This window comes from Spinacia oleracea, chromosome 1, assembly GCF_020520425.1.
Source record: "Spinacia oleracea cultivar Varoflay chromosome 1, BTI_SOV_V1, whole genome shotgun sequence".
In the NCBI taxonomy this organism is placed as follows: Eukaryota; Viridiplantae; Streptophyta; class Magnoliopsida; order Caryophyllales; family Amaranthaceae; genus Spinacia; species Spinacia oleracea.
The window spans coordinates 132,280,084-132,295,721 of NC_079487.1; the positions used below are offsets into that span (position 1 = coordinate 132,280,084).

Below are 15,638 nucleotides of genomic sequence, written 5' to 3' on the forward strand. Positions count from 1 at the left end.
GATTTCTAAAAATTGCAAGCAAGTCTCTGGCTACAACCAATGAAGTTGCACTTATAAGCCTAAAGTAGGTTTCTCACTAAAACCAATTGGTCGTATAAAGTTGGAGTAACTCCTCAAGATTTTAAGTTGTTATTTTCTCTCCACTCTCTCTGTTACGGGACAATTCACATGTGGATAACATTAATTTCAACAATTTTCAATGCAATATTTGGATCTCTTCAAATACACTTAATTTGGAATAAAAGTTTATAAAAAGACGACATCGCAAAACTACACATCTGTCGAGAAGAATCAAACAACATCTTACACTATAACACTACTATTTCGATCATGTTTATTTCTTGTAGATTTATCGATAAAGATTCTAAATAGAAGTATAAATTAGAAGCGATATAGACTATTTCATGTTTTTTATGTAGATTTATTGTTAAAAATTCTAAATAATATAAATTAGAAACGATGTAGTAGTACGAGGTCGGTGAGGCGGCATGATGTGATGTGTGAGCAAATACATCACAACGCCAAACATGTACCATTTATTTAAAAAAGTATCATTTCAATAAATAAATAAAAAGAGTACCATTTCGTTAAACAGAGTACCATTTCGATAAATATATGTACCATTTTTCATAAAAAGCAAAGTACCATTTTCGATTAAAACATGTACCATTTCATTGATTTTTTTTGCTGCAGCCTGCGATTTTGACTTCCTTGTAGTAGTAATGTACTGTATATTTTTATCCAAGTTGGCAAACGTAGCATTTTAATTAAAATGAGGGAACACACCTAGTAGTCTAGTCCCTATACCTACTTGGCTAATCCACATGATGAGTAGATAATAGTGTCAAAATAATAATAATAATCAAAAAAATAATAAAAGAGGAGACTCCAATATGAAGACTTGGTAAAGGTCGTCTTTCCCTCTAGCTAATACTTGGTACTACTATGAAGTTTGGGTGATGCTTCCTTTCTCACTCAGTGTGTGTAGATCCATTTTCACCATTTCATCATCATTTCTACACAACTTCAACCACCACTCTTCTCTTTCAATAAAATACTCAGCCTAACTAGCTTATATTTCGCCGGCCGCGCGCGCCATGTTAATTATATAGTGTTGGTTGTTGAGACGGCGGCAGCAGCGGCGACGACCACCTTGGATAACCTTGTGAGTACGTTTCTGGTCTTGATTATTCCCACACTATATCTTTTATGTTTTTACAGACTAATAATATATTATTCTGGATTTAAATCCCATATTTGTTGATTGAGTTCCATTTTGCATTCATTATATTTTGTTTATGGCCTAGATCTTCGCTTGGGCCGGCTCAGCTACCGGGCGTCTTAGGCTTTGATTATAGTTGCTGGTGGGCCCCACTGGTTCGAGCTGATTTCTTAATCCAAACTTTAACAATTTATGATATAAAATAGGTTTTATTTTCTTGGAATGCGTAACCTTAAACCACATGGTATGCAATCCCAGATATATTGGGCTAGTTTAAGGTAGTTAAGCTTTCTACCAACTGACTAAGGATTTCTACCTGGAAATATGCATGTAACAATCTTTGTACTAGTTTTCACCAAAAATAAATAAATCTTTGTACTAGTGCTAATTAATTTGAAAAGTATTTGATGATTTGTATTATTTGCGTGTCAATTTCTGTTTGGGTTATTACTCGTATTTCGCCAACGGTATTTTTAGTCTCAACATAATATTGATCCAATTGTGTAAAAATAAAGAGTCGGGATGTGATCGAAACAATAGAGCTTGACAAAAATTTAGATTAAAATTTTAGATAAGTTATTGTATGAAACATAATTTATTATGTGGGTTTCGTTACATCCATTTCAATGTGCATTTACTAAAACATACGGAGTAATTTTTCAGTTTTTTTGCTAATATAGATTGAAGATCTTAGGTGATACGTAAATTAAACATTTATAAGAAGATCTGGTTCGATAGGTGTGCTGATCAGAATCTTAATTTATACCTAGTCTCATTTGATTCTAACATGATTTTTTAAATAATAATTTCTATCATATAATCCAACTCTTGAATAATTTAGTGTCCACCTAAAATATCGAAAATGCCTCTTTTTTTTTATGCAAGCATGGTACTTTGATTAAAAACGCCCTTACTCCTTTACAAATTGAATTCTTTTGATGTTAATGATATATTATGAGTTGTAGTACATGTATTTAGAATATAAATTAAAGCACGCATTGTGTGCGTTTAAATCTAGTAAATGTTAAAGAGATCATAACCATTAGTCACTAGTGTCTATTGTTCTTGACCGCCTTCAGTTCGTTATGGTGTAGGAAAAATGCTGGTCTAAAAATTCATTTTAGTTTAGATTAGTTCAAAAAAGTAGGTCCTAACTCCTAGTGATTAGTCTTTTTCGTTTTGTTTCTAAAGCTAGAAAAAGGGACTAGTCTTTTTCGTTTTGTTTCTTTTTCCTCTGCCCAAAAAAAAAAAATAAGAAAAAAGAAAGAAAAAGAAGAAGCTCCTAGTGAGTAGGAACTTGCCTTAACTGAATAGGAACTTGCCATAATGGCAATAGAAATTTGGAAATTCAACATTTGCATTCGTATGATTTGATGAATTAACGCGCACGGAGGTTGGCGTAGCGGCAGTCTGTGAGGTATTTCATAATACCTCACAGGGTTATTTTCGTAAATTTACACAAACATCAAACAAATTAGGAAAAGGACAAAATGAGTAGGACAATAGGAAAAAGACAAAATTAATAAATAAAAGAGAAGAGAATGACAGAAAAAAAGGAGAGAGAAAGTGACATGAACTACCATTTCTCTTTTACAATGTACCATTCTTTAAAAAACAAATACCATTTTCTTTTAAAATGTACCATTCTTTAAAAAATAAGTACCATTTTTTAACAAAACACCATTTGTTTTTTACAAAATGTCATTCTTACTTAAAAAATACCATTTCATTTCATTTTTTGTACCATTACATCATTTGTTCGATCCATAATCGGTCCAAAAAAATATGACAGCAAGCAGTTTTGTCTTTTCTCTATTTTGTCTCTTTGTTGATGTTATGTTTTTGGTGATACATCACAGCATGAGATTTTTACTTCCTCACGCGCACGTGACTGCTGCAGTTCTAAACTAGAAAAAACATTCCCCCGGATATTTGAGGCATTTGTGTCTTGTTTGTCTTGAAGAACTCTGAGTTCGAATGGTCTTGGCTTGCGCAAACTGTATTATACTATAATTTATATGGACATATGTACCCCAAGGCCCATGCTCGTCCTATACTCCTATTATACACTCAAGGAGAACACAACTGCATTGTGCAAAATAACATGACATACACTCTAGAAAATGTAATATCTTTACGATAAAATTTTTATAAGGTAGTTAATTATAACATTTTTTATAAAAAAAACAATTTTACAGAGTACAAGCCACTACAAGGTAGTTTTTGACAAATTTATCTTTTCCTATTATGGAAGTTGCATATTAGTTGCATCATTTCATTTTATGTTATGTTTTCACATGCTTATTGGTGCATTTACACTTTAGAGTCTCCACTTTACCCTTACTCATATTTCACATTTAATTACCATAGGCAATTTCGATATTTACAATACTCTGTCCTTTTTAATCTTTATACCCAACCCAAATGGTACAAATAACTTTTTTTTTTAAATGGAGGAATTGTAAATGTTCTTTTGGTACATATTGAGTATCTTGCACATGTGTCCATAGGCCATAGTCCAAGCTTTGCTTGTTACTTGTTAGAATGCTTGTTCTTAATTAAAGTTAGGCAAATTTGCCAAAAAGGACCTTTTATAACTCAAATTTTGCGAGAAAGGACCTTATATAATTTTTTTTGTGAGAACACACCTTAAAGTAATTTTTTTTGCGAGAAAGGACCTAAGGAAAGTTTTCGGCATTGACTGAGCTTTTCCGGCCATTGACTTGCACGTGAGCAGCACGTGTGGCTTACGTTGGCTAAAGACATTGATTTTCCCGAGTCTTGAATTTTCAAACTTGATTTTATTTCGATTTTTTTTTTCCAACTTTAGGTTTTAAAGCTTGAATTTTGGAGGAAAATTGGGTGTGATTAGCAATATAAAGTCACACGTGCTTCTCACGTGCAAGTCAATGGCCGAAAAAACTCAGTCAATGCCGAAAATTTACTTTTGGTTGTCTTTCGCAAAAAAAAAGTTACATTAAGGTGTGATTTCACAAAATAAAATTATGTAAGGTCCTTTCTCGCAAAAAAAATTACATTAAGGTGTAATTTCGCAAAAAAAATTATATAAGGTCATTTCTCACAAAATTTGGGTTATAAAAGGTCCTTTTTAACAAATTTCCCTTAAAGTTATCAAAGTTTATACAGGTTGTAAGTTTTGTTTTGGAAATAAATACATTACAAATACCTTACCAATTTACTATTAAAAACCAAACATACTTCGCATTCAAGGTATTTTATATATGGACCAATAACTAATTAACTAGTTACAGATTATTAAGCAGTTTTACGTGTGCGTTCTCTTCACCTTTAAAACTGGTAGGGAGTTTGCAATATTTGAGCTAGTTGAGTTTTCTCTTGTTTCAGAGTAACTTTGCAAGCAGCTGCATATAAAATTGGCCAGCGTATGGGCTGATGTCTCCACGGTAACAGTATATTTGATCACAGTTCAAACTCCTGTGGGTATAAAAATGATGGATGCTTTACTTCAAATAGCGCCAAAGATATACGAGTTTGGGAAAAAATTCCTGCAGGTGGACATGAGATGTACTGAGCTAAGCAATGTACTCCTTGAACTAGATAGCAAGGTGGAAGACATGAATCAAGAAGTGAAAAATCAGGAGGCGCAACCAGGTAAGAAGCGCAAAAAGGTGGTGGACGCCTACTCCGGCCAAGCAAAACGGTTCAGAGACTCAGCACAATCGGTATTAGACAGCTGCAGCATGGAGGAACACTGGATGCTGACGCGTATGACGTGGGTACCAAGAATTGAGAAACACTACAAGGAAGGACAAGAGCTTTTGACAAAAGGAAGACAGTTACGAGAGGATGGTTTGACATACGACGAGGTTAGAGTACGCGGTGAGATGCTTCCATTGGAGGATGATCAGTACATTGGGAAGACCTTTTCTAGGATCAGGGATTCAGCTTTTGAAGCCTTGAAAGGTGGTAGAGTTCAATGTATTGGTATTTATGGATATACAGGAGCAGGAAAGACTAATCTCATGAAACACCTCTACAACAAAGTTTACCAAGATGATGAGGTGTTTAAGGCCGTATTTTGGGCCACGGCGCCTGATAATAATAATGGTAAAGGACACTACAACAAGGCGTTGCAGAAGTGTGTTGCAGATGGGATGTGGATTGATTTGGATAATGATGTTGTTCACGACGAGGTCAGGTGTGCAGGTATGAAAATGATACAAGTCTCAACTTTAGAATCTGACACGTAGTATTAATTGCCATAGTTAAATATTATTGCAACTTACAACCTTTATCATCACCCATGCAGGTAAGATAATGGCCAGACTGCGGGATATAGGCCCGGGCCGTACACTTCTTTTCTTGGATAATGTCAAGGAAGAGTTTCCAGCTTATGAACTACTAGGAATACCAGAAAGTAGTAATACTAGTAATGGTGTCAACTGTATCCTGGTGATTAGTACATTGTCTAAAGACGTATGTAACAAGATGGGGTGTGATCTTCCCCTGAAGATGGAGCTGTTGGAGAAGGAAGAAGCCAAAGATCTGTTCTTACATGAAGTAAAACGCGGGGATAATTATAATAATGATGAGAAAAGGATTAAAGAAGTAGCGATCAAAGTTGCAAATCAATGTGCAAAAATGCCACTTGCTATAATAGTTATAGCGAGGTCTATGGTTGGGATAAAAGATGTTCGAGAATGGAATAACAGGTTGAATGAAATGATGGGAATGATATCAAGTATTCATGAGGAAGAAGAGAAGATAGTTGAGCAGCTGAAATTTGGGTATGTTTGCTTGAAAGATAGAACAGTTCAGCTTTGCTTTTTAGCAGCAGCTAAATTGTTGCCGAATGATTGTCAGATTACGAAAGTGGAAATGATTGAAAAGTGGAAGAGTTCTGGGTTAATTGGTATGGATCGAAAAGGCAAGCATGTTGATGATCAGGGTCATGTTATATTGAATCAGCTTGAAAGGATGTGTTTGATTCAAGTTGTAGCAGAGTTTCAGACTGTTACTATGAATAAATGGATCTGGAAAATGGCGAATACAGTTTCTTGAGTAGTTGGCTACTTTAAACAATGATTTTAATTACGGAGTACTACAGTTTTGAACAATTACGATTGTGTTTAATTGCCTTGTTTTGGACCTAATTAAGTTTTTTTCATTTTTGGGGACCAACTTGAATTTGTTTCATGTGAAATTAAACATGCTTATTGGTTTATATGCTCTACAATTGAATACATTAAATATTAAATATAAAATGATCTTAGCCATTTATTTTTTATTTAAGGCCCTATTCTGTTCGACTTATTTTGACTTATTTCAGACAAAATAAGTTTGGATAAGTCCAGTTAAGTTCAGATACGTTCAGATAATATAAGTTCAGCAAAAATAAGTTTTTTTGAGACGTTTTCACACACAAATAAGTCTATTTCAAACAAAATAAGTTTTTTCAGATAAAATAAATTCAGATAATTTCAGTTAATTTCAGATAAGTTTAGATAATATAAGTTCAACCAAAATAAGTCCAATAGAACGGAGCCTAAATACTACTCCGCATAAGTATTTTGGTGACATTTAATTTGGGGTATATTTATGAGAACGTATTTAGTTAGTTCATTTGCGAGGTACTCCCTCTGTATTTATTTAAGGGATACACTTGCTTTTTCCGGCCGTATTTATTTAAAAGATACACTTGCCATTTTTAGTAACTTATCAACCCCACCATCTAATTAAATAATCTATCTACTCCCCACCCTCACCCCTCATCCCCTAAAATGACACGGTCCCCACTTGTTTTACTTATTAAAATATCTTTCTAACCCCATTTGTTTTATTACTTTATTTCATTCAATTCTTTTTCTTAATACACGTGCCCGACCAAGTGTATCTCTTAAATAAATACGGAGGGAGTACATTTATGTGAATGTGTTCAGGTGAAAAACTGAATTGTAAACGATACTTCTCAAGAAAACACAGTAGCCGAAAAAGAACACTACGGCAAAAAAAAATATTTTTTAAAGGTAAGAAGAATAATACATTAGGATTTAGGAGCCCCTCTGCACAAGGAATACTCCTAAGTAATCACTATCTAAAATGGAAAGTAACTGAGGACTAGTACGAGAGTCAATACACATTAGTGTTGCTAACTAAATGACCAACATTTGCTATCTAATTTGCTGCTCGATTAGCTTCTCGGTAGATGTATTTAATATTCCAATTGTCGAAAATTAAGAATTTCCTGGACATCTTGAATGATGAAATGGAGCTTCCACGGTATTTTCCAAGTTCATTTTACTGCATTGATGACCATCAAGTTGTCTTCTTCAATGTAAAGATGCTTGATGTTGAAATTTTTCGTTTCTTGAAATTTTTTGTAAAGAGCACAAACTTCTGCCATGAAAACTTACGTACAAATTTTAATTGGATTGCGATGAACTATATCAATGTAACTTACCAAAATTCGTGGATGAATGTTGAACTTTTAAGGGATTCTGTTTCATAAGTTGCCATTTATTATTGGTGTCGTTCACTCGTTTGTTTTCTTTGATGGCTGCCATCAATCGTCATGCACGTACCTTTCGTACTACCTAGCCTTTATCTCAAAAATGACAGTAAAATTAAAGAACAACAATTAATGGCTTTGTACGTTCATGTTCACCTTATCTCCTTTTATTTTAGAAATACATTCAAATAAATTTCGTTAAGTTCACATAGTTAAATAATAGTAGAATTCAGTCATAATTATGGATATACATGTAACGATCCGAGACATCGTTCGGGACTAAAATCTAGTTTAGATTTTAAAAGAAAGTCAAAGAAAAATAGGATTACAAATGACAAAGATGATTCAAACATAAGACTTATTGTACACGAGTTTTAAGTTTAAACCACTAAGTCAATACCTCATTAGTAACTACATAGGCTTGAAGTGATATATGACTTGTATGAGTAGGAGTATGAATATGAGTATGAGTCATCAATTCATGACTTATGAGCTAATGCATGATAAATAAGATACAATATTAAATAAATTTTAACAATTAACACAATTCAAAAGGAAGTTTCTTATCCAATTAACTCCTTTTGACCATTTGAGGGTCCATGACTTCTAATTAGGGGAGGTTCCTCTATTAAATAAAATAAAACAAAAATAGATCGATGAGTCAAAGCGAACGTCATTCATAGCCGGTTAGCCACAAATCACAATATATTGTCTCTTATTACTTTGACGTAAAGATGGTTGTGGACTAGGCCGGGCCGGGCTGAAGTCTGACCCTATTCGGCACGAAAAAAGTCCGGTCCGACACGAGCACGAAAAAAGTCCGGCACGGCACGGGCACGGAGTCATGGGCCGTGGGCCGGGCCTAAGCCTTAATTTTTTGGAAAAAGCACGACACGACTCGACCCGGCACGAAAAAGCACGCTAAATTTTGTAAAATTAGCCTTAGGCACGACGGTCCGGCACGAAAGCCCATGTGCTCTGACCGGGCCTTGTTTTGAACTTTTTTGCCCGACCCGGCCTGACACGATACAATATGGACCGCCCGACCCGGTTAGGCCGATGGCTCGTAGGGGCTCGACCCGATCCGGCCCACAGCCATCTTTAGTTTGACGGAGTAGGCATGGATGTTATCACAAACATATGTACATGCATTATACATACGGAGTAGGCATGCATGTTATCACAAACATATGTACATGCATTATACTTCCTCCGTTCCATAATAGATGCATCGTTTCTCTTTTGACCACTATTTATTAACTACCTTTGACAATTATTCTTTCACATTATGTAAAAACAAACATTGTCAAATAAGATCTTGTTAAATTCGTATCAATGTGAGGATTCCAAATATAAATTTGTTATAATTTTACTTACACGTAATTAGATATATTAAAGTTCAAAGAATAATGTTGGGATACGTGAAAAAAAGAAATGATACATCTATTGCGAAACGGAGGAAGTATATACATGCTGACAGCCTGGCATGCATATATGTATGAACATGAAACATGATCAATTGAATTTAATAAAACTTATTGGTTTTATATCTTGATGATGGTGACGGACTCATGGACGAATTCGTTAATCATCAAATTAAACAAAGTTAGAAAGTTAATACTCCCTCCGTTCCTAAACACGTGTCCACTTTGGATATTTACACGGTAATTAATAAAATTGAATGGTGTGTAAGAGGTAATGATTGAGAATGTTTTTTTTTGGGAAAGGAAAAAGTAGATAATTGTTTATTAATAAAGTATATATAAATGTAGATGTGGTGATTGAAAAGTGGTAAAAGTGTAGAATGTGTAAGAAAAAGTAATAATAATTTATAGAAAAGTGGGAAAAGTGGGAAAAGTGTATGGAAAAGTGGGAAAGGTGTATGTCCAAAAATGGAAACTGGACACTTATAAGGGAACGCTATTTATGGGAACTGGACACTTATTTAGGAACGGAGGGAGTACCATTTGATAATAAGTCACCTATGTATAAGTATAACTATATGCTCCAACAAAATCTTCATTTTCGGGGGTCCTTTGTGGGTGATGTTGACTGCATCAATATCAATTATCAAACACTATATGTCTTGAAAATCATGGTAAGGTAAGGGACTTAAAAGGTAACCGGTAACCGGTCTAGAGTTGTTTGGCCTTTGACTTTCTGTAGGGTATAGTCCGTATAGTCACCTCATTCACCTTGTTATGGACTTATGGGCTATAGCTAGCCGGTTAATTGCCACGGACAATCGGAATGTTACCAAAATTTGGGTTGTAATTTATTTATCTTATTTTCACTTACTTCGAAAAATAAGTTATAAATAAATTTTAATAAAGTATGTTCATTATAACTTAATTAAACTTTTGTTAGGTTTTAATAAATTTTAATACGTTCGATTAAATTCGATTAAGTGAAAATTGTGTGAATATAAAATTTACTTATTAGTATCCACATATGCAATAAGAAAATCATAAGTGTAGCACAAAGTTTTTTTTTTGTACATAAGATTTCAGTTATATTTTTGGTAACGTCTTATGAATACTAAATTTTGTTATGAATCTTATGATGGTTTATGGGGAGCGAGGGCAAACATGAATAAAAAAAAAGGAACTTATTTGGAAGGTTTGGAGTTGGTCGATCAAAAGAAAAAGGGGGCAAGGAGAGAGAAAAGCCAATCCGTGGACTATAGACCATGGTGCACATAGATCATGGTGCACCATGTGCACCAAAAGAACACATGTGCATAAACAAAAGAACATGACACTACGACTAAAGAACATGTAATATAATGTTTTACTTTTTGTTATAAAAAATCACAATTTATTAAAAATAATAAAAAAATATATGTCGATGTTCTTTTAATTATATACTAATGTTCTTAAGGTGCACCATGCTCTATGTGCACCATGGTCCACCTTTTAAATTGCGGTCAAAAGAAAAGGGGAAGGATAGATCAAAGCATTCATTTTTTTTCCTAGGGGAAGATAAAAGTATCAATTCATAAACCAACAAAAAAAAGTGTTCCATGAAGCAATTTTTTATGGACATTTTTTAAAAAAGATTACTCCCTCTGTATTTATTTAAGGGATACACTTGTCTTTTTCGGCCGTTTTTATTTAAGAGATACACTTGCCATTTTTAATAATTTATCAACACCACAATCCCATTCAATAATATATCTACACCCCACCCCCATCCCCCACTCCCTAAAATAACATGGTCACCACTTGTTTTTCTTATTAAAATATCTATTCAATCTCACTTGTTTTATTACTTTATTTCATTCAATTATTTTTCTTAATACCAGTGCCCGGCCAAGCGTATCTCTTAAATAAACCCACGACCATGGGCCTAGCTGGGCCCATGTCAGGCCCACATTGCATCATGTCGGGCCAGACTGAAAAGTTCAAAACAGGGCCCATGCATGGCCCAAGCCCTCGGGCTTTCTTGTCCGGCCGAGCCATCGTGCCTAAGGCTAATTTACTAAATTTAGCATGATTTGTAATGGCGGGTCAAGTCGTGTCGTTCCTTATCATTTTTTCCAAAAAAATAAGGCACGGGCCCGGCCCACAGCCCACAATTCAAAAGGAAGTTTCTTATCCAATTAACTCCTTTTGACCATTTGAGGGTCCATGACTTCTAATTAGGGGAGGTTCCTCTATTAATTTACAATGCATGTTCTGTCCCCCATGGCTATTTGTGCAATAGAGTCATATGTGACTTGAACCTTTTTCCTGCCACACTTGTGATACTTACTTTCCACCACATATGAATTCATTGCTGCCTTCTGCTTCTTTGCTTTGTCCCATATTGACCCTATGGTTTTTCTGTTGTAATCAAATTCTATGGCTGCATTCCTTATTGTCCCAAACAAAAGAGTTTCTGAATCTGGAATTTTTCTATTCAGCAGGTACACCAAAATTTCAAGCCTCAATTCATTATTTATTCTAGGAGTCCTAGGCTTATGATGATCTGTTCTTTGTGTTGCTGTTTGATGATGAATTGGTGATGCATTTTCTGATGGTGGTGGAAAGTTCAAATCAAAAAGAAATGGTACCTCTTGAAAGTTGGTAGTTTGCTGCTGCCCTTCCCCTTCTACTTCTGGTACTTGCTGTACATATTCAGTGCTGTTTGGTACATCTTCATTAAACCCAATGTCCCCAAAATCAGCAGCAGTATTTTGAGAAGCTTGTACCAAGTCAGCAGCATCATCACCTACCTCCGAGTCAGAATCGGAGTTAATGCCATCGCCTTCATCATCAGAAAATCCGAGGAAATCGTCATCCTCTTGATCTGAAGCCATTAAGTCCCCTGTTTTTTTGCTATTTAATGCTGAATTGAGGAAGAAATTTTGGTGTTTTCCTTGTATTTATTGAACTTGGTAAAAGTCAGATTTTGGTCTTTTGTGGGGGGAAAGTGACCCTATTTATAAAGGGAATTCACTATGTCAACCCCTCAAAAATTTGGAGGGAAAATGAAAATCCCCTGTTTTTTTATTTGGGGGAAAATTTGGAGGGAAAACTGAAATCAATTGTTTGGGCTAAATTTCCAGCCAAAAAAAACGTGAGTCATTGTATGATTGTTTCTGATTGGTCCATGTAACAGCAGATGTGTCCCATACCCCATGTGACTGAAATTTTTTGCTGATTTCTTTCAATACTTTAATAAAATATCTACTTTTCTCCCTATTAATTAAATACTTTCTCTCTCTTTACTTTATTCAATTTCTTACACCTAATCATTATTCTTACCCCCAATCATTACTCATATCCCAATACAAACCAAGATTCAGTTTTCTTAAACCACACCCAACATTCTTTAGGGGAAGAACAAAAGGGAATGGAGGGAGTACTTTCTTGGAAGTGCGCAAAAAGAAGTCCAAACTCCAAATCCGTAGCGTTTAAATACACAAGAAAAAGAATAAAATTTACAGACTCCATTTGGAATTCACCTTTCTCTCTCTTCTACTACCGATCTCGAAGTCGACTCCCACCACTTCACCCAGTTAAAAAGGTACTTTCTTACTCTTACTTCACCTACGGAGTAGTACTCTTTCTCATAATCCCTATTGATTATTGGTAACTAAGTTGATTTTATTCAGAAATATTAGTACTTAATCTCCCTTGATGATTGAGTTTTGCTGTTTTTCCATTAAGATCAATCCATATTGTGTGTTTCTTGTTTTATTTGATTGTTTAATGCTGATGGGTTGTGATAAAAGATCATGGGTTTTATCAATTCCAGAAATGGGGATTAGTTCATGTTTTTATTATTTAGATTTGGGTTAAATTTTTTTTTTTTTGATGCAACAATTGCATCCTTTTTTTAGGTTTCTAATGTCTCCAAAGCGATGAAGGGTGGGGAGCTAAACCCCTCTTTTATTTAGGTTTCTATGTTTTCTGCGTTATTGTGGTCCGACTGCTTTAGTTGGTTTGGTTGTTAATGGCGGTTTTCCGGGCCCAGAGAGATGGGTGCGGAGCTTGGCTAGGGGTTTTGGGCGGGTTGTTCAAGCCCAACAGGGTTACGGGGAACCGGTCTCCGACTAGTCACCGCGCTTCAATGGGCAGGTCTGTGTGTTGAGCCGTTAGGTTTTGCCTATTTGCCGATCCTACCCATTTTTGACCCGAAATCAAACCCGACATGCATTAGTCTGGAGCCGACTCTACCCGAATATGAGTTGAACCAAATCCAAAAAGCTACACAACCCGACTTGAGTCGAACAAGAGCTGACCGGGGCACCTGAATTGGCCGTGTTACTGCATTTTTACTTTTAACAAATACAGAGTAATTAAAGTTGGCAGGCCTTTGCTAGTTTTCTGGTCTGAGCCAAATTTGAAAGTGTGTCCTACTGTCCTGCAGACTGCAGTGCTTGTGTCAAAACCGGTACTAGTCTAAGAGTCGGTTCGCAACCGAGCTGTGTGTTTCAATCTTGTTCCGGCACACTGGGTTGCCACTGCCCATTGGCCATTTTTGTTTGTAGAAATAGCCCTTTTTAATTCTTTTTACTACATTGACTTTTGGCTTTGATTGTGTTTTTACTCTTTTTAGTTAAAGTCTAAAAGAGTACATGAATTTTAACATACTAATCTTGTACAGGAAGTCCGAAGTCTCCACGATGAATTCCTTTCCTGTTCTTTTAGACACAGTTAGCTTTCTGGATATCTTAATCAAGGCAGAAAGCTTCGTCGACGGGAAGCGAATTCTTGAGGGAAAAGCTGATTACTTAAGAGCCAAAATAGAGGATGTTGAAGGAGCATTGTTTTCTGCTTCTATTCAACATGGGAAGAAGAGAAAGAGGGATGAAGACCTTTTTTTCTGGGCGACTAAGGGTCGGGAGCTTGTTCAGGTAGCAAGAAGCTTGTTAGGACATGATGGTCCAGAGAAGAAAAGAAAAGTGGAAGAACAGAGCATCAGCTACCTCCAAGCTTGTGCAAAGCTAGTAAAATTTCATAAATTGATGAAGACATTGTCAGACCATGAAGAGGAGGTTGATGTGCTTCTGAGTTGCCCCATTTCTGATGAACAAGGCCCGGGTCGTGGTAATTTTATACCAGTGAGAGAATTATTTGGTCATGTAGCTTCTGATTCCTTGGAGCAACTTCTGGCTCTTTTACGAGGTGTTGAGATTGGAAGAATTGCTATTCATGGGGAAATAGGAATTGGTAAGACCTTTTTGATGAAGCACCTGCATAACTCTGTGCTAAAATGGGAAGAGAGGTTTGATTGCGTTATCTGGGTAACTTGTCCTCATCAGTTCAGCATCGAGGGTGTTCAAGATGCTATTGCTGCTGCAGTGAAGTGTGAACTTTGCAGTGATGATGACGTGAATAAAAGGGCAGAAATATTGTCAGATACGCTTTCAGGCCTAGGAAGTTTTGTGCTTTTCCTAGATGATGTTCCAGAATCCCAATTTTGTCCAGTTGAGATAGGAATCCTTGTCCCTGCTGAAGGGAGTAAGAGTAAGCTGGTTTTAACTACCAGGTCGGCTTTGGTTTCTGAAAAGTTGGGTTGTTTCAGAAAAGTGCATCTTGATCGCCTCTCTGACGAAGAAGCATGTGAATTGCTCTTGAATGAAGCGGGAATTAGTGGGAGGTCTGCTTCTTTGCTTAAAGGCATCCCTAACTTGCTTGCTAAGAAATGTTGTGGGGTGCCACTTATGATTACAGACATAGCTACTCGTATGTGTGGCATTGATGACATTCGGGAATGGAGAAATGCATTGTTTGAATTTGGGAAATCTTAACATTTCAGGCAATTACTGATGAACTTCAGACATTGAACTGCAGTGGTAATGAAACTGCGGGATTCATTAGAGCAAGAAAAAGAAGAGAAGCTTGATGTGAAAAGAGTAACCTGGTTTTGTGCAACCTAGTTTGCCTTCTTTAAAGGACTTGTCTCCAGTGATATTTCCGGTGAATGCATGTATTACCCCTGTCCAGGTTTAGTTGTTTCGTGGAGGCATTGGAGGGAGTTAGGCTAACAAGAGTCAGGAGGTGATGTGAACTGTGAAGTAGGAGCCTGAATTTAACTAATTAAGGATCTGATTAGTTTTGTCAAAAGTTTGTAATATAGAGATTAGGGTAATATGATATATCCCATATATTTTTGTATTTTCTTATACATGTATTTATATAGTATGAAATATGTTGTCTTATAAAGTTGAATCATTTGATGATTTACATAACTAACCCACTTAATTGACCTCTAATGTATACTTGTAATACTTAATACAGGTCCTTGATTAGTTAAAAGGGATTATCATTTTCTTATATTTTGCTTCGTAAGTCTGAGCCTTATTGTTTCATTGTTTGCACTCTTTCCCCGAGGTTGTTTTTTTGCATATCCGATATGTGTGGAAACACACATATCCACATATATCAACTAAAAGACAAAAAATAAAGTACCATTCATGTTTAAAAAAGTACTCCG

The 15,638-nt window shown here is 35.7% G+C and overlaps 2 protein-coding genes across 3 annotated transcripts; both read left to right on the top strand.

The window, feature by feature from the left end:
* The first annotated feature begins 779 nt into the window (after positions 1-779).
* Positions 780-6,468, top strand: LOC110785552 (probable disease resistance protein At1g15890). 2 transcript variants are annotated; one of them, XM_021990006.2, is made up of 3 exons: positions 780-1,169; positions 4,589-5,410; positions 5,514-6,468. In XM_021990006.2, the coding sequence occupies exons 2-3, from the start codon at positions 4,693-4,695 to the stop codon at positions 6,263-6,265; spliced, it is 1,470 nt and encodes a 489-aa protein (XP_021845698.2). In that variant the 5' UTR covers positions 780-1,169; positions 4,589-4,692; the 3' UTR covers positions 6,266-6,468. The 2 variants fall into 2 exon arrangements, with proteins under 2 accessions (XP_021845698.2, XP_021845700.2); XM_021990008.2 differs by having other exon boundaries at positions 855-1,165.
* Positions 6,469-12,568: 6,100 nt separating this feature from the next.
* On the top strand, positions 12,569-15,393 carry LOC110785629 (probable disease resistance protein At5g43730). Its single transcript, XM_056829221.1, has 2 exons — positions 12,569-12,722; positions 13,806-15,393. The coding sequence occupies exon 2, from the start codon at positions 13,825-13,827 to the stop codon at positions 14,950-14,952; it is 1,128 nt and encodes a 375-aa protein (XP_056685199.1). The 5' UTR covers positions 12,569-12,722; positions 13,806-13,824; the 3' UTR covers positions 14,953-15,393.
* Positions 15,394-15,638: the final 245 nt, after the last annotated feature.

Bases quoted from the DNA above. Each gene is read 5' to 3' on its own strand.
- LOC110785552 (XM_021990006.2), top strand. From the start codon at position 4,693: ATGATGGATGCTTTACTTCAAATAGCGCCAAAGATATACGAGTTTGGG. The intron at 5,411-5,513 runs GTATGAAAATGA...TCACCCATGCAG, and splicing joins CGACGAGGTCAGGTGTGCAG to GTAAGATAATGGCCAGACTG.
- LOC110785629 (XM_056829221.1), top strand. From the start codon at position 13,825: ATGAATTCCTTTCCTGTTCTTTTAGACACAGTTAGCTTTCTGGATATC.